The 25,827-nt window shown below is 45.1% G+C and overlaps 2 protein-coding genes across 2 annotated transcripts; one reads left to right on the top strand and one right to left on the bottom strand.

Moving 5' to 3' along the window:
• Positions 1–9,094: 9,094 nt before the first annotated feature.
• On the top strand, positions 9,095–16,590 carry LOC311367178 (monocarboxylate transporter 9-like; the record flags this gene model as incomplete). The annotated part of the gene is made up of 9 exons (XM_084486020.1): positions 9,095–9,233; positions 10,288–10,623; positions 11,448–11,591; positions 12,953–13,048; positions 13,753–14,122; positions 14,375–14,454; positions 15,129–15,354; positions 15,812–15,984; positions 16,352–16,590. The coding sequence occupies exons 2-9, from the start codon at positions 10,344–10,346 to the stop codon at positions 16,588–16,590; spliced, it is 1,608 nt and encodes a 535-aa protein (XP_084342146.1). The 5' UTR covers positions 9,095–9,233; positions 10,288–10,343.
• A 3,456-nt stretch (positions 16,591–20,046) lies between these two features.
• bbs1 (Bardet-Biedl syndrome 1) lies at positions 20,047–24,742 on the bottom strand. The gene is made up of 6 exons (XM_084486030.1): positions 24,015–24,742; positions 23,589–23,771; positions 22,511–22,642; positions 22,155–22,261; positions 21,312–21,432; positions 20,047–21,006 (listed from the first exon to the last, which is right to left on the bottom strand). Exons 1-6 carry the CDS (start codon positions 24,393–24,395, stop codon positions 20,176–20,178), a joined length of 1,755 nt encoding a protein of 584 aa, XP_084342156.1. The 5' UTR covers positions 24,396–24,742; the 3' UTR covers positions 20,047–20,175.
• Between the last annotated feature and the right edge of the window lie 1,085 nt (positions 24,743–25,827).

Raw genomic sequence — 25,827 nt, forward strand, 5'->3', positions numbered from 1 at the left:
TGTAAACGTCCACACATTAACCTTTTTGTGCTTCAGTCTTATAGTTGTTTTGAATTGAACTTTTCCCATACATGTACACTTGATCTCTAAGGGGACAATTTGTAAGTAACGGAATGGTTGCTTATACTTACTTACTCACCATGCAGCAGTTGTTTTGCAACTTATATACAACTCAATAATTGCAGTACACTACTGTTGCCATACGGTGGTGCTACGGTTCAATGTGTGGTCGGAATGTTAAAATGCTCCTCATGAAGATAATTTAAGAGGCTCATTGAATTTTAATGTTGTAGAATGTATAACTTAAGGAAGGACCACTGACATCCTGACAACTTTAAATATTGTTCCCCTGCATTTCAAGACTTGGTGATAATTCTCAAATTATCAAACACAAGCTGTAAACTACAAAACAGGATGATGGAGAGCTGATTGTTGTTGAATCCATTGTCTATCGTCTCGTCCTCATTCCCCCTACAAATAATCCCTTATCAGTTAAGAACATTTGAATGCCAATTGGGTCTGGTTGAGTAAAGTGAGTCCCTCTATGGGTCCACTCTGTTCTGGTTACAGATGTCAGATACTGATTACCAACAGCGCACCAATATTTGACAACAGGGAGCACTATACAATCCCCCATGGGCTACAGCATATTTGATGTCGATTGATTTATATATGTTTGGCTTTAACCCTTTTAGTTCAAAATGTGTATTTAATATTTATATTGTATATATTTTGATATGATAAATAACGTTAATTTGACATTGTTATTGGCCCCATTTTCCCTGTCTAATATATAATGCATATTACAATGTGTTAAAGTGGTCTCACCATTTGGATAGGCATTGAGTTGATGTTTAATAAAGCATGATCATGGGAAGAGACACATAAGATGTAGACTATGAATCTTCAAAGCACAATAGAAGATATAAAATAGAATAGAAAAAGGGGGAAGGAAGGAGTAAATAAATTATTTGATTGTTTTTACCTATATGGGCATAGCTGAGGAAGATATTCTGCTGGTCTGTGCACCCGGTCAGTATGTTGGGTAAACACGGCCAGATGCTTCACCTGCTGCAACTGATGTGAGGTCAGTACCATGCAGCAGGAGCCACAATTTTGAGTCAAATATCTGGAAGGTAACTTAGCATATATTTATGTCAATAATTTAAGTGTTTTTTATTTCACACAATGACTGTGTTTACATGGACATTAATACTCCGATATTAATCAGAATAAGGTTTTAATCAGAATATGACGCTGCCATGTAAACACCATTCTCCGATTGCCTTAATTAGATTATGGTCATATTCGGAATAAGCATAATCTGAATAAGGTATGTGGAGTATTCCAATCATATTCTGATTATTGAGGCGCATTCTAGACATGTATACACCTTAATCGCATTATAACGTCCTTTCAGAATATTCGCAGCATTTTGCGACAAGCCGATAACAGTCACATTATGGCAACAAACTGACTTCAGAGCTGCCAACTCTCACGGTTTCACCGTGTGACACACGCTTTTGCCTGTTTACACACGCACACACGCCCAGGGCAGTGGCTAGGAATTCTGGGCCCCCTGAAAGAATATCGGTGTGGGCCCCTCTCCCCCATTCATTGCCACCTTAAATGTTCTTGTTTTTCAGTGTTCTTGACGGTGCCTGGTGTAATACACCCAATTTGTTTCCTTTTTTACATTTAACAACTTAACAAGTCAGAGCAGGCCTATTATTGTGTAAATTATGTATTATTAATTGTCTTATTCTCATTTCCCTGATTTGCAACATGTTATTACACCTCTGATTGCAAATACATTTTCAATTAACCACGCAACAAATAGGTGTGGGTATTTTATTGTATTTAACAATCAAGCACTGATATGCAAAAAACAAAGTGTCCTGGCTCAAGATAGTCCACAGGTAAATATGTAGCATTTAACTTAAATGTGCAAGTGAAACAAAGAGCACATGGAATACGTTGTTGTAAAACAAATATCAAAAACAACAACAAGCCTCATCTAATCTCAATTAAAGTTTCAATGGCTTGTTTGTTCACTGTAAGGCTCATCGCTCACTCACTTCCGATGAGGAAGAACCATGGGAAGACCCAGGCACGTGCACACATAGGGCCCTAGGGGTGCTTGAGCCCCTGCCCTTTTTGCCTCGTATTAAAAAGTGCCCTCTGAGTGTTCAACAATCGCGCCCGCAAAAGTGCTCGTCCGCGATCGAACGCCCCACCCACCCCCGTCAACATTTTTTAAGAAGGGGCTAAGGGGATTATTGAAATTATTAAAATTAGAATATTGTATGATTTGTGGCTTTGTTTTAATTCGGATTCATTCATATGAATATATATTAGTTCAGTGTATGCATAATCATTTTGTCATAGAGGCTACTGGGGGCTGTGTGTGGGCCCTAGCGGGCTGTGGGCCCTTATAATTGTCATAACCTTTCCCCCCTATACGACGGCGCTGCACACGCCACACATCCAAATTCTCACGGCAAAAAAAAAAAGCCGAGAGACGTTTGTTCCTTTCCAAACTCCCCGACGGTAGAGTGAGACAGCGGGAGAACCGCAATCCAACACTCCCCCCCCCGTCAACAATCCTGATCGCCCGCAATCCAACACCCCCCCCCCCCGTCAACAATCCCGATCGCCCGCAATCCAACACTCCCCCCCCCGTCAACAATCCCGATCGGCCGCAATCCAACACTCCCCCCCCCCCGTCAACAATCCCGATCGCCCGCAATCCAACACTCCCCACCCCCCCCCCCCCCGTCAACAATGCTGATCGCCCGCAATCCAACACTCCTCTTCCCTCCCCCCGTCAACAATTACACCAGCGGACCCTGCTATAAGGTATGCATTACAAGATTCTACAGAATCTCACTCCGGCCAAAACCCAAAAGTTGGCAGCCCTGTGACTTACAACGCGTGTTGTTTACTCGTGACACACGAGTCTCACATTTGTTATGTTGTACGCGAGCAGATACCGTTTACGTTTCGCGAGCAGATAACGTTCCTCAGCTCTGGTACCGTACTCCTGGATAGGGGTTGGACTCTATTCTTCTCTGGAGTTGCCCAGGGCGTGAGGCGCCGGGCGGGTGTGGGGATACTCATAAATCCCTGGCTGAGCGCCGCGGTGTTGGAGTTTACCCCGGTGGACGAGAGGGTCGCCTCTCTACGCCTAAGGGTGGTGGGGGGAAAAACTCTGACTGTTGTTTGTGCGTATGCACCGAACATCAGTCAGAGTACTCGGCCTTCTTGGAGACCCTGAATGGAGTCCTGTATGGGGCTCCGGTAGGGGACTCCGTAGTGCTGCTGGGAGACTTCAACGCCCACATGGGCAACGATGGAGACACCTGGAGAGGCGTGATGGGGAGGAACAGCCACCCTGATCTAAACCCGAGTGGTCGTTTGTTACTGGACTTCTGTGCTAGTCATGGATTGTCCATAACAAACACCATGTTTGAACATAAGGGTGCTCATAAGTGTACCTGGTACCAGAGTACCCTAGGCCGAAGATCGATGATCGATTTCGTGATCGTGTCAGCTGATCTGAGGCCTTATGTTTTGGACACTCGGGTGAAGAGAGGGGCGGAACTGTCAACTCACCACCATCTGGTGGTGAGTTGGATCAGGGAATGGGGGAAGAGTCTGGACAGACCTGGTAAGCCCAAACGGGTAGTGCGGGTGAATTGGGAACGTCTGGAGGAGGCCCCCGTCCTAGAGATCTTCAACTCACACCTCCGGCGGAGCTTTTCTAGCATCCCTGTAGAGGTTGGGGGCATTGAGCCGGAGTGAGCGGTGTTCAAAGCCTCCATTGCTGAAGCTGCGGTGGTGAGCTGTGGCCTTAGGGTCTTAGGTTCCTCAAGGGGCGGTAACCCTCGGACACCGTGGTGGGCACCGGTGGTCAGGGAAGCCGTCCGACTGAAGAAGGAGGCCTTCCGGTGTATGTTATTACTTGTTACGCAGTTGCAGGGTACCGGCGGGCTCGAAGGGCTGCAGCCGCTGCCGTGTCGGAGGCTAAGCAGCGGGTGTGGGAGAAGTTCGGAGAGGACATGGAGAAGGACTTTCGGTCGGCACCAAAGTGTTTCTGGAAGACCATCCGACACCTCAGAAGGGGGAAATGGGGAAACATCCAAGCTGTGTACAGTAAGGGTGGGACTCTGTTGACCTCGACTGAGGAGGTAGTCGAACGTTGGAAGGAACACTTTGAGGAACTCCTGAATCCGACTAACACGTCCTCTATGATGGAGGTAGAGCTCGAGGTTGATGGTGGTTCGTCGTCAATTTCCCTGGTGGAAGTCACTGAGGTAGTTAAACATCTCCGCAGTGGCAAAGCCCCAGGGATTGATGAGATCCAGCCAGAAATGCTAAAAGCTCTGGGTGTTGAGGGGCTGTCTTGGTTGACACGCCTATTCAACATTGCGTGGGAGTCTGGTACAGTGCCAAAGGAGTGGCAAACCGGGGTGGTGGTTCCCCTGTTCAAAAAGGGGGACCAGAGAGTGTGTGCCAATTACCGGGGTATCACACTTCTCAGCCTCCCTGGGAAAGTCTACTCTAAGGTGCTGGAAAGGAGGGTTCGGCCGATTGTCGAACCTCAGATTGAAGAGGAACAATGCGGTTTCCGCCCTGGACGTGGAACTGCGGATCAGCTCTTCACTCTCGCAAGGATCCTGGAGGGGGCCTGGGAGTATGCCCATCATGTGTTTTGTGGATTTGGAGAAGGCATATGTATATATATATATATATTTGCTTAGAAAGGAGTCAGTTGAGGTGGTTCGGGCATCTGGTAAGGATGCCCACTGGACGCCTCCCTTGGGAGGTGTTCCAGGCACGACCAGTGGGAAGGAGACCCCGGGGAAGACCCAGGACTAGGTGGAGAGATTATATCTCAACACTGGCCTGGGAACGCCTCGGGATCCCCCCGTCAGAGCTGGTCAATGTGGCCCGGGAAAGGGAAGTCTGGGGGCCCCTGCTTGAGCTGCTGCCCCCGCGACCCGACCCCGGATAAGCGGATGAGGATGAGGATGAGGATGAGGATTTTCAAAGTTGTTCATGAGCATAATAATCAATAAGAAAACCAAAATTATAGTATAGGGTAGAGCGTTGCTATGGAAATGTAACCCTTATTTTTGGTCTGGTAGCGTCCTCCGGTCACTTCAGGATCGTGGGAACATTCGGGTTACAAATAAATAAGTCAATGCAGTTGTTCTCAGTGTTTGTGAGAAACACTGCTTAATCAGTCTATGCTGGGCTACATGTAAACGGGGAATATGAACAGATTTTTAATAACTCACACACACACACACACACACACACAAAATCTGTCCAAGGCCCACAAAAAGGGACACAATAATATGGCTATGATCCCATGCTGCCCTCCACCCTAGGACACGGGATAGACCTTTTCATTCCAAAATAGTGAGCCAAATAAAATGACTGTCAGCTGCCTGAGATAATGACTGGTAATGAGAGTTGTAGTGTTTGCACCATAAAGGGAAGATGATGCATAAGAATGTAATGACCTTTCCTAGACAATAGCATGCAGATGACTATCATCAGCCAGTGAGAGTGCTTTTGTGTTGTTGGCTGAGTTGCAGTTTTGTGTTGTGTTGTGAGCTGTCTCTTGAATGGAAGCTTAGGGAATCTGAGCTTTTTGGTTCACGGCATCAGCCACTCGAGCTCTCTTACACATATGTGTGTGTGTGTGTGTGTGTGTGTGTGTCTATCTCGCACACACACACACACACACACACACACACACACACACACACACACACACCTTGAAAAACACACACTATCTTCCTCTTCCAAACACATATCCACCACACGCAAAGAAACACAAAGCAAGGTTTGACAAATCATTACAGATATCTCTGGGTATCCCTAAGCATTGTGCAGGTGTACGATCACATTTGTCTTTGACAATGTATGAAAAAAAAGAAGAATCTCAATCAGTGTTCATGTCCATCACTGAGAAGGAAACAGCAACAATCCTTCAGGCCTTGAGGCAGGCGAGGTGAGGTGAGAATATGTTGGAATTCAATCCATATTCCCGGCACCGGTTTCAGCAACAACAGTGAGCCAGATCGAATACATTATTTTTAATCTAAGTCTGTTCAACATGTGTTTTGCAAGCCTGATAAGCCGTGAATATGTTTTTAAACGTTTGTTTCGATCTTAAAAAAAATAATCGCATCATGCTTTTATAAGTTGAGAGTAAGAGTTGATAACAGTGGAGTGTTAGGGTGATAGTCATTAAGGCACTACAACTTTCAAGTCCATCACCAAGAGGAGTTGGGAGAGCCAGGTAGGAGATCCTTGGAAAATGGGATGCAAGAACTCGCTCACCGAAAGAGTGGGAGAGGCTCAGAGTACGTAGAGTACATGTAACATGTACTCTACGGTACATGTATCACAGGTGAAGGTAAACGGCAGTGTGTGATTAGACATGGACACACACAGACCCTATAGGACGGTAACTGTTACCAAAGTAGTTGAGCAAGGCCTTGAGGCAAGGCGAGGTGAGGTGATAATATGTTGGAATTCAATCCATATTCCCGGCACCGGTTTCAGCAACAACAGTGAGCCAGTCAACATGAATGGAAGTAGTTTTTTATTTACAACACAATTACTAGGCCTAGTGCCTACCACTTACATGCTTAAACATTTACAAATGATTCAGTCCAAGTTCTCGCTTCATTCAGTAAGCCTACGTATTTTTATAATAATAATGCTTTTAACTCACAGATTTGTATGAGCCTGTATTTATGTCACTTGTGTCACAATCTGCTGTGTGTGAAATATTGTGAAAATGGCCAATAACCTATAGTAGGCCTACTGATAATGTTCCAATAATGTTTTCATAATCATTCAACGTGTTCGTTTGCCTTGTTGGGGCCATGATTTGCCTAAGCCCCAAAAATGTTGAGAACCGCTGCACTAGGTTTAAGTTCTCCTGTATTTATAAAGCATTAATCGCTTAATCCCCCTTAGGATCCCTTTCTGTCTATAAAAGCGGTAATAACGATGCAGTGTCTGTTACATACTTTTAAGCTTCTTCACATTTATTGATTGAGGCTGTTATGTTTTGACAACTCTAGGCTACTGGGAAAGAACTTCTCCCCGCAGTCAAACAACGGAGACGATCTAGAAGACTTGAGCTCTCGTGCAAGTGAGGTCGTGACAGTTGGCGACGATTCAGCTATGAAGGTCTACTGGACATAAAATTCCTTGGCACTCTTCTTATAATAGCCTCTACACATGACACCACCTAGGTCTAAATGTGCAAATTATGTTAGGGCCAGCATAGATTCGCTAGGAGAACATACAGTATTTTGTATCAAAATATTTCATATGTGTATTAGTTTAGCATTTTTTTTAATCTTATGCCCATCGATATAAATGTTTGGAAAATCAGACAATATTCATTGAGACATTAAGAACTGAGCGGTATTGCAACTTGTTCCAAGGTTAATGATAATTTGGCAGCAAGTATTTTCTTACAAGCATTTTCTCTGCATACATCAGGGTCTCCAACCCACAGATGAGAGATCATTGAAGGACGCACATGCACTGGTCAACAGTGGTGGAACGATGAGTTGTGTCCTTGAGCCGGACGCGCTGACAACAGTCCAGCAGTAGGTAGGCCTATTACAGCCTACAAATGTAGCCTACGCCCCGTGGGTTATTCCATTTTCCCGATGTAGCCTTAATTCATCTCGATCTTTGCAATTGTTTCTCAATGGCGGAATTAATATATTCTATATTAAATGGTTCACGTCTGTATATCGTCTGAAAGTTTGTTGTTCACCTTATCGCTGCGACGTGTCACATATGGTCGTGTCACGTATGGTCTATGTTGTAGGGAGAAACAAGAGAAGTTGAACGTCCTGAATTTAACCGTATAATTCGCAAACGGCCAGTTTGCGAATTATTTTACGCCTATAGCCTATGTCCAATATGGCTGATGTAATAAGGAGAATTAAGAGACTCTCCTGACGAGGACGACGTCATGTGTTTGGGGTTTCCACGTGAGTGGACGACGCGCGCCCCCGCGTTCTCCGCCTTCAGTCATTCGTTACCCATACAGTTAGGATCCACTTTCAGCCCTTACAAATCTTATCGTCTGTTTAACATCACTATAACATAACCCAAGAAATGCAGATGTTGTGAGGGGTTCATCAAGCCAGTTCTACAGCTGTCGCCCTCTCAGCATCTTCCCCCAGCAGTCACACGTGCAGTGTGACCCCCCCGAAAAGGAGTTGTTGACGGGCGGGGGGGGGGGGGGGGGGGGAGATTATCGATAATAGAAAATGCGCGGATCATTTTTTTTTTTTCACGTTTTTTTTCTCGTGTGCTCCTGCCGCCCCCCTGCAATGCCGCCCCGGGCGGCTGCCCGCTTCGCCCGTGCCTAAAACCGCCACTGCACACGTGTGCAAGTCAAAAGGGCTGGGAACCGGTTCAGGCTGGCAGGGATAACCACCATAAACTAAGGAAAAAAGACAGAAGGACATGCGGTTCATGTTTAAAACATTTGACACCCATTCTTTCTCACACACGCACACACGCACGCACGCAAGCACACACAAACTCACCCCGAGCCAGAACGGAAGAGAGAGAGAGAGAGAGAGAGAGAGAGAGAGAGAGAGAGAGAGAGAGAGAGAGAGATGACAACTCATCTATACCGATTACATCATTCTACAGTTGGCCTCCTTGTAGGCCTATCTTGTATTTCGCTTTTTTAACCTTTTAATTTGGCTGAGAGGGGGGACAACGAGTGAGAGAGAGAGAGAGAGAGAGAGAGAGAGAGATTTTTTTTTTTTTTCCAGAAAGACAGAGTGAGACACAGACAGACAGACAGGCAGACACAAGGAAGTGGCCACCTCTGTGGATCAACGCGCTGTGTCTGCCGAACGAAAAGAAGACCAGCGAGAACAGCTTCAAACCGGTTCACTCCCCTCTCTTCTCTGCTAGGCAACACAATAGCACTGCCTTCCTCCTGCCGGCTTTCTCATTCAAACAGATGATGCCACAACAGCAGCACTGCACCTCCGCCGCGTTTCAGCGCTACCGAGGCCGATACAGCAGATTTATCGTGGTGGAAATGTGCGTGGGGCTATGATAGTTGTGTTACGGGGGGGGCTACCGCATCTCCAGTGCGAACAATTGGCTGGTTTATAGAGACGCCCTGAATCGAGCATCTTGCAGGTGTCTAGTTTAACTAGGTAAGTTATGTCCATAATGTATGCCATATTGCCTAATCATGTATAATATTATTGTTAATCGTAACGAATAGTATCCTAATTGGCTATCTCTCCCTCTATAACGTTGTATTTATACATATAGGCCTTTTACGTTACTATTATATCGTCTATTGATGATATACATTTGAATATAAATATCTATTTGATATAGCTTGCTATGTTTGCGTAACGGTTATGCAGAATTAAGCGTTTCCATTTTTTTTTACGCTTAGGCTCATTATTTATCTTGAAATTATTTCTTTATCTATATTTCATTAAATGTTCTTGGGCGACGTTTTTTGGTCAACGGTAAGTACGTTTTACTTATGGACACCAACATAACATGTGGAAGTGACGCTTATGTTTACCATTGAAGTTTTATTGTCATCGATGCGCAGCATGCCCTGGTGAATTCGACCACGCGCATGTTCGCGGTTGCTATCGCCTGCCCCTGGTTGCGTGTACTAGTAGACACGCGTCGAGGCTGCTGCTGCCTCCTGTCGCTGTGTACAGCAAGCTTTTCCCATTTCATTAGTCAGATATCATCGAAGGGTTTGTTAGTTATTTTAAATAACAATAGATGAATTGAAACATTGTGGTATTCTTATCAGCGAATTACACATTTTTGTCGTGAATCGGACGGAAACATTTCAGACAAAGAACAACTTTAACTTGAATGTTATTTTTGAAGTTATGTTTATCACAAACCAGACATAATATAAACACACACCGGTTTCCTTGACTTTGTTCTGGTAACCTCTTTTTCCTTCCCCTTCGCTGCCTCTTTTTCCGCACTCTCCTCCTCTCTTTTTCCCATTCCTCCCTCCCCCCTCGCTTAATTTTCCCCCCTTCTCTCTAATTCTCCCCCCTTTTTTTTTATAACCCAACCATTTCCCTCACCCTGTTATCCTTTCATCTCCTCTCCACCTCCTCACCCTCCTCCTTCCCTTCCCCCCTCTTTCATATAAAAAGACCTGCACCTTTCCCTGCCATCAATTTTACATGTAATGTGCATGTAACATTCCTCTCATTACAGCCAATCAGTGGAGGCGTTTGATTTCCCCCACTCAGCCACTTTTGTCGGAAAGCAACATGGCTTCCTCCTCCACCACCACCACCACCACCACCACCACCACCGGCACTGGCAACACCTCCAAAGGCAGCAGGAGCTCAGGGAGCAGAGCCCAGCAGCCCCTGGATGGCGGGTGGGGCTGGGTGATTGTCGTGGCCTGCTTCACGGCTCAGTTCCTGGCCTATGGCTCTCCCCTGTCTGTGGGAGTCCTGTTCCCAGAGTGGCTGCATGACTTCCAGGAAGGAAAGGGCTTGACTGCCTGGGTGGGCTCGCTGGTCTCTGGACTGGGCCTCATCGTCAGTAAGTCAGCCTTGGAGTCGAGCCTTGGAGAGAGAGACACTTTTTATATATTGAGCTATATGTCGTAAAAATGCAGTGAAGGATATGGAAATAAATACTGTGTTCTTTTCCCCCCCTGAAACGCCCTGGTCTCACCACGAGGGCGTCCTCCCCGCTCTTTCCTTCCCTACCTCGCGGGTCTCTTGGCCACCAGAGTAACACATGACAACATCAATGCCTGTATCCTGGGGCTCTTTGATACCTCACATTAAGGCTGATGAATAGGGCCGGGACTCACACACCAGCGCACACACACACACACACACACACATGCACACACACGCACACACACACACGCGCGCACAGCCACTGGTGTATGATTGTAACCTTATTCAATGTTTAGGGAATCGTGAATGTACAATTTATAATGCTCTTTGGGATATATTGCTGGTCAGTTAATCCCAGTAAAAACACCATAGGTTATATTTTCTGTGCTTTTTTTTCTGTTCTATTGTATTTGCTCTAGTCATCATGCGCTAGTCATGCCGAGTCATCATCTCCCTCTGTTCCTCTCTGTCTCTCCCGCTCTCCCTCTGTCTCACTTTCTCTCTGTCTCCCTCTAACTCCCTCTCACACATTAACACATCTATCTCTCTCCCCCCCTTTTCTCTCCATCGCTCTCTCCGTCTCCCCATCCCTCTCTTCTCTCCCCCGTTATATCTTATACATATACTTATCTTATACTTATACATCTCAGTCGCTCTCTCCCTTTGTCTCTCCCTCTCTCCCTCTCTTTTCTGCTCTGCCACACTAACATGGTCTCGCTGTGTGTGTCTTTCTCTCAGGTCCCATTTGCAGTGCAAGTGTGGAACACTTTGGGGCGCGTCCGGTCACCGTTTTCAGTGGGGTGATGGTGGCAGGGGGACTTATGCTGAGCGCCTTCGCCCCAAACATCCCCTTCCTCATCTTCTCCTTCGGCATCGTTGTCGGTGAGTTTCGGAAGCAAAAGCACTTGCTAAATTTGTTGCTGAGTTGAGGTATTTTTAAATGTTGAGGTCAATTCAAAGGAAGGATGAACTCAAGATAACACAGGATGAAGGGGAAGGAGGCCAGATTACAGTGTAAGAGGAAACAAAACACACACACAGAAGAACGTTCATAACACAGTCAGAGAAGTCACTACAAGGCAATTAAACTCACCATTTCAACACAATGACTTGGGTGATTTGAAAGGCGCAAAAAATAAAATGTATTATTATTATTATTATTATTATTATTAATAATTATAAGAAAGACTGCTGAAACAAAAAGACACAGTAAAAAGATACAGACTTAGACTGTATCTAAGTAAAATGTTACGGAAAGTAAAACACGGAAATGAAAATGTTCACTCACATGGAATCCCACCCGTTTCGATGACTCAGTCAGTACATTTTGGAAGCGCTGACTCATAATGAATGAGCCCTCTTGATTGGAGCAGGAAGCATGTGTCATGTGACCCGGCCATAAAGCTATTCCTCTGGATCAGATGTGGGTCAGTCGGCTAAGTACGGAAGGAATTCTTTAACCGCTAGCCATCTCTTGTTAAACGGCTGAACGGAAAGGCATCCCCTTTATTCTTCGGCCAAAGGTATATTTGGCTATCTGTACATTTCTTCTGTATATAAACAATGGTCATGGTAATTCTAGGAGAAGAAAGACAATAATCAAATACATACTGCCCTTGAAAATAAAGTAAAATGCTTGATAGGATAAGGCATTTTTTCTTTCCTTCTTTCTTTCTTTCTTTCTCTCCTTTCTCTCCTTTCTCTCTGTTATTCTTCCTTGGCGGCTCATCTTACTGCTCATAGCTCTGATTTGAGTAGTCCATGAGCAAGACTACATCTGTTACTCACTGTCCAGACGTCCTACTGGTGCCAATGTGTCTCTGCCCCGAGCTAATGCTGGAGAGCGTCTCTCTCTCTCTCTCTCTCTCTCTCTCTTTCTCTCACACACTCGCTCTCTCTTTCTCTCTCTACCTCGCTCTCTTTCTCTCTCTCCTTCCCTTCATCTCTCTCTCTCTCTCTGTTTCTGTATCTGTCTCTTTCTCTCTCTCTCTCTCGCCTTCATCTCTCTCTCTCTCGCTCTTTCTCTGTTTCTGTATCTGTCTCTTTCTCTCCCTCTGTCTCTCTCACTCTCTCTTTCGCCCTCCCTCTCTCTCTCTCTCTCTCTCTCTCTCTCTCTCTCTCTCTCTCTCTCTCTCTCTCTCTCTCTCTCTCAGCTAATATTGACTTTAGCTAACAGTGTTTTTGTAGACATTTCTTTTAAATGGTATATTTTCTCTCTCTCTCTCTCTTTCTCTCTCCCCAAGGTGTTGGGTGCGGACTGGTGTACGCAGCCACGCTCACCATTACCTGCCTGTACTTTGACAAGAAGAAGGGCCTCGCACTTGGAGTGGTGGGCACAGGTAGATGATACCTCAGTACCACTTGCAAACAAACAACATCAAGTTCCACATAAAGTGTTGCCACGTGATCCATTTAGAAATAATGGTTCCTCCTGAGGTGTTTTCCTCTGGATTGGGGGAGTCTCCTTGAGGCTTTCTCTCTGGTGAGGGGCTATTCAAATTAGATAGCTTTTTTAGCTTTTTCCCACAGGCCATTAGACTCCTCAACTGACTCAATAACATGTCATGAACATTCTGTACTATGCTCTTCATGTGCACATTAACTTATATGCACAATAACGTATAACTGTATCTCCATGCTGCTATCCGGCACTTTGGCACTTTACTATATTGCAACTTTTTTTATACCTCAATAACTACCTCAAAACACTGTGAATATTCTATTCTGTATAATTTAGGCACTGTCCGTCTGTATATGTTGTGTTTATTTGTTGTTGTCTTTTTGCACAATTATGTTATTATGTTATATGTTATATGTTTTGTGGTAAATATATTAATACCGGTAGCACATTTGGAGTATGGTCCCCTGTGTTCGGTCCCCTATGTCAGTCTGACAATGAAGTTCACTTGGACTTGACTTAAAATGTAGGGTTTAGTTGCGTTTTATTATTAAATCAATCGCCAGTTACTGATACTCAGACCCAAGTGGATAGGCTTGTTTGGCTGTCAATCAACGGTGCGTGCGCCAACGTCTTGTGGGCTAGGTTCCAGCATGGGCGGCTTCCTCTACGCCACGCTGCAGACCAAGCTGATCGAGCTGCTGGGCGTCAGCGGCTGCCTGCTCATCGTGGGCGCCGTGTCCCTCAACATCATCGCGTGCGCTGGCCCCATGCGACCGCTGACCCCGCCCAAGTACTACCTCAAGCAGCGCGCGGCCCTCCTGGAGAAGGCCGAGGCCGCGAGGCTGTCGGAGAAGCCGGGCCCGGACGAGGCCCCGGCCAATCAGAAGCCTCTGCTGACCAAGGACACCGTGCTGCTCACGGTGGAGATGAAGGAGCCGTTCCAGACGAGGAGGGCTCGCGACGGTGCGAATCTGCTCAGGCAGATTAAGAACCAACTGAGGGATTATTCCAGGTATGCGTGCAGCGTACATTCAGTTCGTGTGACACACGACCCCGCCACACGTACGAGCCCCTTCCCCTCAGCAAATAACAAGGAGCACGTTTAACCCGTTGACCTCAGTGTGGTAGAGGTCACTGTTTCAGTTCACCCTCTCTGTGTTTCTATGAAATTACTCATTGCTCACGACATTGGTTTCCTCTTGCACGTTGCTCGCCCCCATTCCTCAACCTCGCTCTCTATTTATGTCTCTCTCTCTCTCTCTAGATGCATGTCCTCTACATTAGCAGTGTTCCAGAACCGGGTCTTCATGGCCCTGTGTATCTCCTTCTTCCTCTTCGCCCTTGGTAAGTCTTATTCAACATTTTCTAAGTTTTCCCGCAATGATGAATCCATTTACAAATCCAATATAATTTTTTTGCATAAATGTTTCTGTTTGGCATGTGGTAATTTGTGGTGAATTATATTAAGTTCACCCAAAGTTGTGAACAATGTTTTGTAGTGCCCTTGTAGTGTGTAACTGAGAGCAAGTTGGCAGCTGGTCTTCTTCACACTTGCTTCATATAAATACTACTTTATGCTTCAGCTGTCACCCAGTGAACCAGCAAACCACAACCACAACCCCACCCTCACCCTCACATTCACACATGTGAACTGACACAGGGACAGGAAAAAACATGATACCATTGTGAACACGTTTGGTACGTTAACATGCACACTTTTTATACAGTACCTTGACAGGCCTTCTAGATAATTCAGGCTAAATCAAACAAAGGAGGGGCCCATCCTGAGCTCCAAACAATACTGTGCCTATACGCACTACCTTAAACGTACCAGGTCATGGAAGAGTCCTCAAGGTGTGTCCTGGTGTGACAATTGAAGTCAGTAAATAACTGACAGAAACCAACAGAAAACAAACAAAAACAAATTCTAACCACTTTCCTCCCCCCCACCCCCCACAGCTGCCAGGCGCTGTCAGTCATCGGTGGCCCGCTAAACTGCTCACCCCCCCACTCCATAGGTGCCTTCCCCACCCTGCTCTTCATGGAGGACGTAGCTCGGAGCCAGGGGCTAATAGAGGAGGGCACCGCCACCTTTCCACTGGTGTCGCTGGTCGCCATCGCCAGTGGCTTTGGCAAGCTGGGCCTGGGAGCGATGGTGGACCTGCCCTTTGTGCACTGCATCCCCCTCTTCATCTTCACCATGGTGGGCAGCGGGCTGGGCCTGCTGCTCATACCCTCCACCAAGTAAGCACAATGGGTCTGGTTGGTTGGTTGTTTGTTTATGTTTGTTTGTTTGTTTCCTACTTAATTATTTACCTTCTTCTCTTTTTTCTGTTGACCTCAACATGATGATGATCGGGGAAAATAATACTGCTTTTATTTTATATTCATACAAATTGTTAGTAAATGTGGAATTGTTTTTAATGTGATTGATTTGTCGCTGCCATGCTAATGAACGGAAGGTGCTCCACAGCCACCATCCACACGATTCTCCACTCGTAAACGATGACATTGTTCTTTATTCCTTCGGGATGCCTCCTGTCCACACATTAGTGTCATAGCGTTGACACACCAATAATGGCGACGCAACCGAGCATTTTCAGTGTAGCCCTGTTCTTGGAATCCCTCTGGGGCATACATTCTCAGCATGCAAAGAGTGCATGCTCAGAATGCTGAGTGACCTCTTGACCTCTGCGTGCAGGTTCTACCTGGGACTGCAGATCCTGGCTGTGTGGATGGGCTTCCTGAGCGGCAACTGGTCGCTCACCCCATACATCACCAACGAGATGGTGGGCGAGGAGAAGCTCTCCAAAGCCCACGGCGTCCTCATGTTCTTCGGAGGCTTAGGCATCACCCTGGGCCCTCCGGTCGTAGGTAGGCCATGGACCAATTAGCTCACTCCTTAATTGACAACAACGATGGTCATTCCCCAGAGTGAAATAGATGCCATGGTTTGAATGTGTTCTTTTCCTAAAGCGCAGCTAGTTACCAGCAGGTTGCATGCAATGATTGATATGTGTTAGTATTTCATACATTACTTTGTATATATGATTGATGATAGTAAAACACAAGAATGTTTTTAATATTTACACCGAGTAAATTAACCCAGGCTAAAATTGACCTTAGCCTTGACCTTTCTGTGTTTTTGGCCTGGAAGTAGTCTTTCACATTTTTTGAAAATATATACATGCTCTCTCTCTCTCTCTCTCTCTCTCTCTCTCTCTCTCTCTCTCTTTTCTAGGTTGCTTCTATGACCTGACCCTCTCCTATGACACTGCATTCTACTTCAGCGGGGGGTGCGTGCTCCTGGGTGGCATGATCCTGTTTACCTGTACCCTGCCATGCCTGGGTCGTACCACTTTTGAAACCCCCCTCCCAACCCTAGAAGCCGTGCAGACGGAACACATTGAGTGTGTCATTCCCGATGCAACTGACCGGTCGTATACGCCAGCAACCCTCATGGTAACGTTCGTGGCCTAAAAGATATATTAAATTACATAGTGTCCATTCTGGTTCATTTTCGACAATTGAACCACAACCCGTATCCCAATCTCCTGGATCAGATGTTTAGTTGATCTGATGTCTCTCATTCAGGATGCTGAGGTAGATAGAAATGTAAAAGGGGTTGAGAGGGGCCATTTGTGCATTCTCAACATTGTAGCTAGTTCCTGGTTCAGAAACTAGCATTATTTTATGGAGTTGCCTGGAAACGACATACAAATCAACAACATCCCGCATTTCAGACATTTTACACCACGTTTTACTTTCAGAGGTTCAGAGGTTACTTTCAGAGGTCCCAAAGAACCAGTTCTAGCAATAATCATTTCTATTTTATTTTTTTTACGTGGAATTTGTATTTTACAAGTGAATCGTTTTGTTCAAATTGACTGCTGTCAAGGGTTAATAGTGATTATATATTATATGATTATCATAACTTTATATATATATATCCTCTGCAAACCCTAAAAAATTCACATAACAAAATGACAACTGTTTACGGGGTTCCACACAGATACTGTATTACTGACGCACACATTAGTAAATAAATCAAACATTTATTTAAAGGTCTATGGTCTATGTCTAAAGTGAAGTAGAATATGTAGTTTGGTTCTATCGAGTCGGGTTAACATTTTTGTTATGCAAAGTTTAGTCGTCCAAATAATTATTTCTTATTTCATTCCTTATTACTTGTTTGTAATTGTTTATTATTGTTGAAGATTTGTTTTGTAATAATTTTTTATCCAAGTATATCCCTTTTTAGTGGAAGGCTTTATATCTGTCCTATCATTTAGCTGCTATGCTGTTTTACCACTATGCTTTTTTATTTATATTGAAGGGGGGATTTTGATGTAAGATGAGAACTAAAGCCAGAGGCAACATTGATCCATTGTTCTTTATTTAAATTTTTTATAAATAAATGTTACAAAAATAAATTATAATAATTTAAAATACCTTTTAAAATTAAATTGATTTAACTTTTTAAGTGCAAACCTGCCAAATGAGAACTGCCATGCAAACTTTTATTTTAAAATCCCACACATAACTTACATGTGAAAAGCTTTTTTGGTGTATTATCATGTAAAGTTTTAGTGAGTAATGGAAATAGAGGGATATTCAACGTCAAGACTTTTATACTAGGCAATTTTTCTAAGTGTGAATTTGTTTGAGACTGTACTGTATGACAATTCTTCATTTTTTCCACTGTGTGGGTTTAGAAGCAAAACAATATGGCTGTCTTCAACAAATCTGTGTATTTGGATTTGAACCAAAGTTCCCGCTGTCATACACTACTGTTTTATAAAGCACATTTCCTAAAGGTTGTATAAACCTTACTGGGGAACAAAATGACAACCATAAACAATCTCAATAAAAAAGGCTTTAATATAAAGGCTGGTCCTACAGCAAAAACTTTTTTTCATACATTTTTCATTTATGTATATATATATTTGTGCATGTTTTTGTACCCTATCTACCCCACAGTGATAATTGTGAGGGGGTTGGATATGAGGCAACGTGTCTTGGAGTAGAAACAAGTCTTTATATCTTCTGGAAAACGTCTCTCAGACATTGTAGTTTGGAAGAAAGGAAAAAAGACCCAGAAACAAATCTATTCTGTTTAATTGTTGTCAATTCAACGTACAAATCATTGAGTTTTCAAAAAGTTTTCAAGACTGAACTTTATGATGGATTGAAATCAAACAACTCAACAGATGAAGGACCTCTTTGTCTGTGTGTGCTATTATGCTCTGTTCTTTGGGTGTCCTAAAGTTCATTGAGTTGGTTGTGAGTTTGGTAGTGTGTCAATGAGGGCACGTTTACCATCTCACACAGACAAAGAGCTAGTTAGACTAGTTAGTCTATCTGTTAGTTGTTTGATAAAGGAATCCCAAGGTGTTACTTGAAATAAAAAGTGAATTGTACCTACAATGATATATGCTATGATGACACACATTGGCAATATATTTGTTGGTTTTATGTTTAGGGGTTTTCAACATTCTTTTTTAAAATAAAAAGTTGTACTATATGATGAAGTGATTCTCTTCTTTCCCAGGGACAATGGACACACAACTGTTTATGTATGTTTAGTGATGATGTCTGGTAGAAGCAGCACTGAACACCTTTTGAACGGATGTTAGTCCCAACTTCCTCAAATAGACTTACACAATGAGACAGTCGGTTTTAATTTGGGGTCCTTGGATGTTCCATGCGGACAGGAAGTGGGCTTATGTGATGACGAGCTCACCACAGTCTCCTAAGATCTAGAGCCAATGGCACCGCAGTGTTAAGAGGAACCGCTGAGTTCATGTCTTCAGTTCTTTCTTTGAAGCATGTGTGTGGGATTCAGAGTTAGCTTTCATGTCGTTGTTATGTATTTTTTTATGACTGGTTTAAAGTTTTGGAATTTCTGTTTGAAGAATACTATATTTAAATAATATGTGTAACACAACCAGCTCAAGGGAAGCCCTTGTTAGCCAGGCTTCATTGCTTGTCTAACATACAACTATGAAAAGATAACTTGAATAAAACAATAAATGATTAAAGTTCCAACAGCATTACTGGACTTATAATATTTAACTTCATAATCAAACATGACATGGGTAAGTTATGAATGGAGTAAAAGAAAAGTTGGGCTAATTTTTTTCTCTTTGGCAATATAAGGAGAAAGATGCAAAAACAAGTCTGAATAGAATTTTTACATACACTCTCGGAATGTGTTTAAATAGATATTTATTTTATTTAACTTTTCAGCAAGCTAACTAGCAGTATTTATTCCCTGAGTTTTTGGTTGCAAAACAAACTTTATTATACTTTGGTTGTGCACTCCTACACAACAGATGGAATGAATAATTTTCCTTAACTTTATATACCGTATATTGAAACATAGAATAACAATACATCACCTATTTATGGATTTTTAAAAAAAAATACTAGATCCATCACATGTTGATTCTAAAAAAAACAACATAACTTCTTTCATTTTGACAAACCGTCCTAAACTCAAAGTTATTACATTATATCATTAAAATGTAATTAGATTACGATAATTATATTTTCTATATAGTAACTTTACATTTGTACGGTTCACAGTGATTTTGGAAGAGTAGGTAGCTTCATCAGGGAGAATTACATTCAACGGTAAGCCCTCAATGGTGGAAATAAGGACCTATCCAAAGTCTGGCGTGTCAATTTTTCGAATAGAAAAAAGCAACTAAACCAAATAAATAAGAAATAATGAATGCACTGTATTCAACATAACTCAAATGTTATGCGTCGTTCAAATGTGTATGGTGTGAATCGCATGGACATTTGACAATTCCTAAATGTATTGACTTGACGGTAAACATCTACGCGTTGGTCGAAACACTTTAAAACCCTCATGGTGACATCAAATCAGTGCCGGCCAGTCACTGCAATGTGACGGCCCTGATCCTTGAAGGTGCTGGAATACCTCATACCCGTAAGTATCGGTATAAGTACCGATAAGTATCGGTATAAGTATAAGGTGTGTGTGTGAGTGTGAGTGTGAGTGTGTGTGTGTGTCCGTCCGAGCACCGCCGTTGCATCTCACTCGAGCGCCAGCCCCTCACTGACGGGCATGTTGATGTGCGCCGTCAGCAGCGGTGCGGTCTTGCCGTCGTGCAGGACGAACACCTTGATGACGTCCGAGATGCCCTTGTCGCTGGTGCACTCCACCAGCGTCTCGAAGGGGTACACCAGGCCCGGCACCAGCAGCGGGATCCGGAAGTAGGGCGTCCGCATGCTGTACAGCCCGCCGTCGTACAGGAAGCTCACCGTCAGGTTCAGGATGGGCCGGCTGGCGGCCGTGTTCTGCACGTTGAGCGTGAGCTTGAACGCCGGGCCCAGCCCCTGCACCACGGCGTTCAGCTTGAGCGGCGCCGCCGGGTTGGCCGACATGGGCGTCAGGCTGGCCTCCAGCGCCCTGACGTAGGCCTGCGCCGCCGCCAGACGCACGCGGCTCAGGTCCATCTGGAAGGCGCGGTGCATGGCGGTGGCGTGCTCGCGCTCCCGCAGCGTCTGGTCCACGTACAGCTTGGTCTTCTTGGGCACGTTGAGCCGCACGCTCTGGGCCGGCGGCGGGCCCGGGGCGGCGTCGCGCTCGTCGAACGACGCCGTGCGCTTCAGGATCTTCACCGCCAGGCCGCCGCCCTTGGTGGTCATGACCAGCGCCCCGTCCTCGCGGCCGTAGCGGCCGAAGCGGAGGCCGGTGACCACGTCGGGGCTCTTGATGGTGCTGACCAGGTTCTTGTCCCGGTAGAGGTGCACCTCGCAGTTGGCCAGGCCCACCAGCACGGCCTGAAAGCCCCGGGTGGGGAGGTCCATGGTGGCCATGGTGGTGATGGGGGCCGGGAGCTGGGCCGTCCACAGCTTCTTGCCCTGGAGAGAGGAGGAGGAGAGGAGGAGGTGGTTACAGCCACCGGCTGCTGGGTGGCACACGCCCACGCTGTCTCTCTCTCTGTGCGTCTGTGTGGTCTACATGCTCAGCTTGTGATGAGAGAAACCGAACGGCTGTTAAATGTTGTCGTGACGCCTGGCTGCTCGTTCCACACTCCGCAACAAACTGAATAACACTAACATGCTGAGTAAACAAAAGCTTTGCATTGATATTCTCGCTTGGGTTTCCGTGCATTCTTTCTTCCATTGTATGTGTGCCTTCAAAGGGCAGTACAAAGTACCGGTACCTTCTGTGTGAACCCGTGGAGTCGTTCTTCGGCACAGCCCACCACCACATTCTTGCCGACCCTCACCAGCCCCACGGGGTGGGAGGACAGCTCGATGCAGTACTTGGGTTTGGAAGATTCCCTGCAGAGGGGAGGGAACCTCAAAATGAGTGCAGGAAGTAGAGCTATCGTCCGGTGCGCTGCCCAGCTTCTCCTAGCTACGGGTCAGGGGGGCCTCGACCCCAAGCCTGGAGGGCTCCAGATGAACTGGTTGATCCCTTCCTTTCACTTTCTGGCAGGAAGCCCTGAGGGCAGACATTGCTGCATTCTGTAGTGTGCATATTTTTATTGTGTGAACTAGCGATCTGCACAATACCCACAGGCACACATGGCTTAAAATGTTTTAAAAGCGATGCGAGTGGCCTCACTGGTTAGCTAAGCGCTGTATAAATGCAGGCCCTATACCATCAAAATGCAGTTAAAAAGCCTTCCAAAATGGATTTAAGTACCCAAGAGTCCAACGATAAAACAGCAATCACATTTTCGAAGTCATGTTCTGAAAGTATTTACAATGATTTCACAATTCTTTATGAATGACTCAGTACTGTATATACTGTACTTTACGAAGGTCATTATGAGAGAGCGAACATAATAAAGTATGTGATTATGTTCTCCTGAAGGACACTTTACAAGGAGAGTACAGTACTGACCTCACAGCATAATGACATCCTTTTATAAATTACACGGGGGGATGGGGCCCACAAACAGATTCCTCCCAGTCCCTATGTATCACTTTGTCTTCCTCTGCACCCGATACACCTTTACATGCCCCTGCACAGGTGATTGATAAAGTGATGGGTGTACCTGCGGAGGATGTAGATGTTTCCGTTGCGACAGGCCACCGTGATGCGGAACTCCACGTCAAACTGGCCCGTCACGTCCATCATGGTGGGAGCACTGGGCAGCGACAGCTGGAGATCAATACACAAGCAAGAGAATATGACTATGATTTCTAAAAGGGCACTTTGGTGCTCAAGAAGCAGGGGACAATCCAGTATACGACTGAGGCTGAAAGTGGAATGGGAAAATATACCCAGATCATAGACAGACCCAGACCTCAGACAGACCCAGACCCTAGACGGACCCGGAATCCAGGCAGACCCAGACCCCCGACAGACCCAGACCTAGACCCCCGACAGACCCAGACCCAGACCGCCTACCCTAGAGAGGATGGTGAAGGCCTCGGGGTCCAGGATGTACACGTCGTTGCTCTCCGTGCCAATCACCAGACAGCTGACCCCGTCCTCATCTGCCGAGCTCTTCTTCAGTGTCCCAATGCACGTGATCACAGTCTGCACACACACACACACACACACACTGTTGGGAAAAACAGTCTGTCTAGTTACTTGACCAGATAAAATGAGACGGAGAGGTAATAAAGTCTGTCAGCACGAGGGCCTCGGATTTATTGAGTAAAGTAGCAAAGGTGATACAGATTCATAAAGCGTGGGAGATCTAATATTTTCTAAGTCCCTAACAGCGCTGAGGTCGTCTGGAGCTTCGCCTCCGTGGAAGTTCTGCTTCAGAAGAGCATGAGGTGTTCTGTGTGGTACAGTCTTATGCTGTATTTTCCCTCCCAACGAAGTGTGTGCGTTTAGGCTGGTGTGTGTGTTTCTGGATGTTTAGCTTGACCTTGAGCCTCTGGGCTCTGATATCGTTTATGAGTGTCTTCTGTGTTTCTAACCAGGTGCGATGGCTTCTCGAGGGGTATCTTGACCCTGAGTTGTGGCCGAATATTATCAGCAGACTCCTGTTCTTGCGAATGTGTGGTGCATTGTCTGAGTCTCCAGCATCTCCCCTAGTTGGGACATGCGGCCTCCGGCTCAGGCCTTGACCTGAAAAAAAAGCTGACTATATTCGTAATGTACATGTGATATGTTTGTTAAGTTAGAACAAGAGTTAACTATATTCGTAATATACATGTCATGTGATGTGCTCGTTAGGCTATTTTGCCCATCAACACACACACACACACACACACAAAGTTAAAACCCCAACTTTACTGACACCCAGAAAACAGTCCACCTGGTTGTAGTCTTTTGGCCAAAATGTGAAGAGGATGCGTTACAATTACATTCATAAAAACAGACCCTTCTTCTATCCAAAGGGATCCACAGTGAAGTTTGACACTTGATGCGGGCAGTGGTTTGGGATGCCTAAAGATACTGTTGATATCACGCTTCGAACCCTAATCCGTACACTCAATAGAGCGAATACACCTCATGCTATAGCCATTACCTGTCTTCGTATGGGCTGCTGCTTGTGCAGGCTCACAAACTCCTCCATGTCCTGGGTCTCCAGCCCCAGGTACCGCAGGGAGCGCACTGAGAGCGGGACGTCAGCCGTGTCGCGGATGCCCTCCAGCAGCTCCTTCAACGCCAGCGGATCGATCTGCCCCTCCCTCGCCTGCTGCCACACGTCCTGCAGGTGTCGGAGGTCGGAGGTGAAAGGGCCGAGAGATTGTTGACATGCAATCAGAGACCAGTAGACGAAATCTAATGTTATTTATGGCCTTTTCTTAGCAAAAAAGCAATATAACGGGTTTAACCAGGGAACCCAACACAAGAACAAGAAATTATTGAACGCACACCAGATTAGAGGTTACACGATATAATGTATAGGTGTGGTAGGTATAGGTATAGGTATAGGTGTGTAGTCACGCACCTGTTCCAGAGCATTGATCTCAAGGCTTGGTAGTGTGAATTTGAAGTAGGGTCTGAGGTTCTTGTAAACATAGATAAAAGGACCAGAGGCAACAGCAATAGCAGGGATACGGGGTTCGTGGAGGTCCATGAGAAATGACACCAAGCCAGTGGGCAGATCCAGTAGTGTGTTCTCACTCATCAGCGCTGTCCCACGGTACACCTTCAGCTTCATGTTGGAGGAGCCCGTTCCCAGATCTCCGATCACCAGTCTGTTCTCCCCGTCCCCGTTTAGGTCAGCGAGGTCGATACACGATGAGAACGTATAGAGATTCGCCACCGGATCGTAATGAGCGTCCAGCCACTTACTCGATTCGGCGTTCATCTCGGCCCCTGAAGACATGTTTTGTTTTTTTTTAGTCCAACCGTAATGTGTGTATAGCCTTTTATAAATCCGCCAACTTGTGTCTCAAAGAATGCCAGTGAATAAATGTACTGTAAGGTTATCTCTATATTGGAATTGTCTAGCTTCCGCACCGTTGTCAAGGAAACCAGGGTTGTTGTGTCGTCGTCGTCGTCGTTGTCAAGTGCTAGCGATCCGCCTAATTACATGCTAGTACAGTTATATTAGCTGCTTACATTTTCGCGAATTTCTTTGAGACATATTTCGTGGATTTTGGATTTAAACAGATCCGGTATTTTAAAGCGTCTAGCAATGTGCTTTTAGCTATAATCCCAGTTTAATCCTGAAATCGGCTTTCCCTCCGCCTTTCTCACACGGTGGTCGCATACTGATGACGTTTACGAATGTGCAGTGGCGCCATGGAATGTGTGATTATTCTTCAAGTCACTCAACTCAAGGAAGACATTTGCTACAGTTTTAACAAATAATTGAGCAATGAACATTTAATTATGTCACATATTTGAAACGTTCTATTCTCTCTTCACTGATAGTGGAACTGAAATGTTACCAACTGACTAATTGTTTTACTTAACTCACTTAAAATCTCTAGTCGACTATTGCAACTGCTTGAATTCAAATTCAATGTAGGCTACATATTAAATATTAGGTGAATATTTTCCCTATGCTTTCCTGTCCCATGACTTGTGCTAGGTCAAGTGCTAGGCCAAGAGGGCTAATAAAAAGAAAAAAAGTTACCTAAAAATTGGTCAAACTAATAAACGTTCGCAAACCCTGTAGTAGGCCTATATCTATGATATGATGGGCTCAGAAAGTGTTTTTTGAAATGTTTTATCTTTTCTTCACTCTTGAAATCAAAACTCTTAAACAACATTTGGGAACTTAGTGGACTGTACAATATTTCAGTCACATTTAAAGCTTTTCCCACTTTTTAAATGTAATTATAAAATATGTTATTGGCCACATGGCCAGGCCAACAAATAAATGTGCCTAGTGGGCTTTATAAACACAAACCCAGCAAATCCCTTCCAGTTATGCACAATGTAGAACGTTCTGGATTGATAGAAAATGAGAGAAAGGACACAGGCACACGGCGAGTGAACCGCCTCCTCCCCAAAAAGGACACGACTTAGCTGGCCAAAAGCCAAAAAGGCACGTTTATTCCAAAATCAAAAGTCTTTTACAAAAAACCCAAAACCTGGGAGGACTTCCTCCGGGTGGAATCCCGACATCCGGGAGGACCAGTCCCTCCGCATGCGCGCCACATGGCTGGGAGATCCCTGAACAAGTGGGGAAGCAGGATATTTAAGCCCTGCTTCTCAACCTGTTCCTCAGGTGCTCTGCATCTGGTTAATTAGCCCTGGCTCCAATGCCCTCAATAGCGCCATCTGGGGGTAGACTGCTTCCAGGAGCG

Source organism: Micromesistius poutassou, assembly GCF_964030765.1.
Source record: "Micromesistius poutassou genome assembly, chromosome: 21".
Classification (NCBI taxonomy): Eukaryota; Metazoa; Chordata; class Actinopteri; order Gadiformes; family Gadidae; genus Micromesistius; species Micromesistius poutassou.

Excerpts from the sequence above, each read along its gene's own strand:
- bbs1 (XM_084486030.1), bottom strand. The coding sequence starts at position 24,395 with ATGTCTTCAGGGGCCGAGATGAACGCCGAATCGAGTAAGTGGCTGGAC. Across the intron at positions 23,772-24,014 it reads AGATCAATGCTCTGGAACAG|GACGTGTGGCAGCAGGCGAG; the intron begins GTGCGTGACTAC and ends CGACACCTGCAG. Across the intron at positions 22,262-22,510 it reads CCTTCACCATCCTCTCTAGG|CTGTCGCTGCCCAGTGCTCC; the intron begins GTAGGCGGTCTG and ends ATTGATCTCCAG.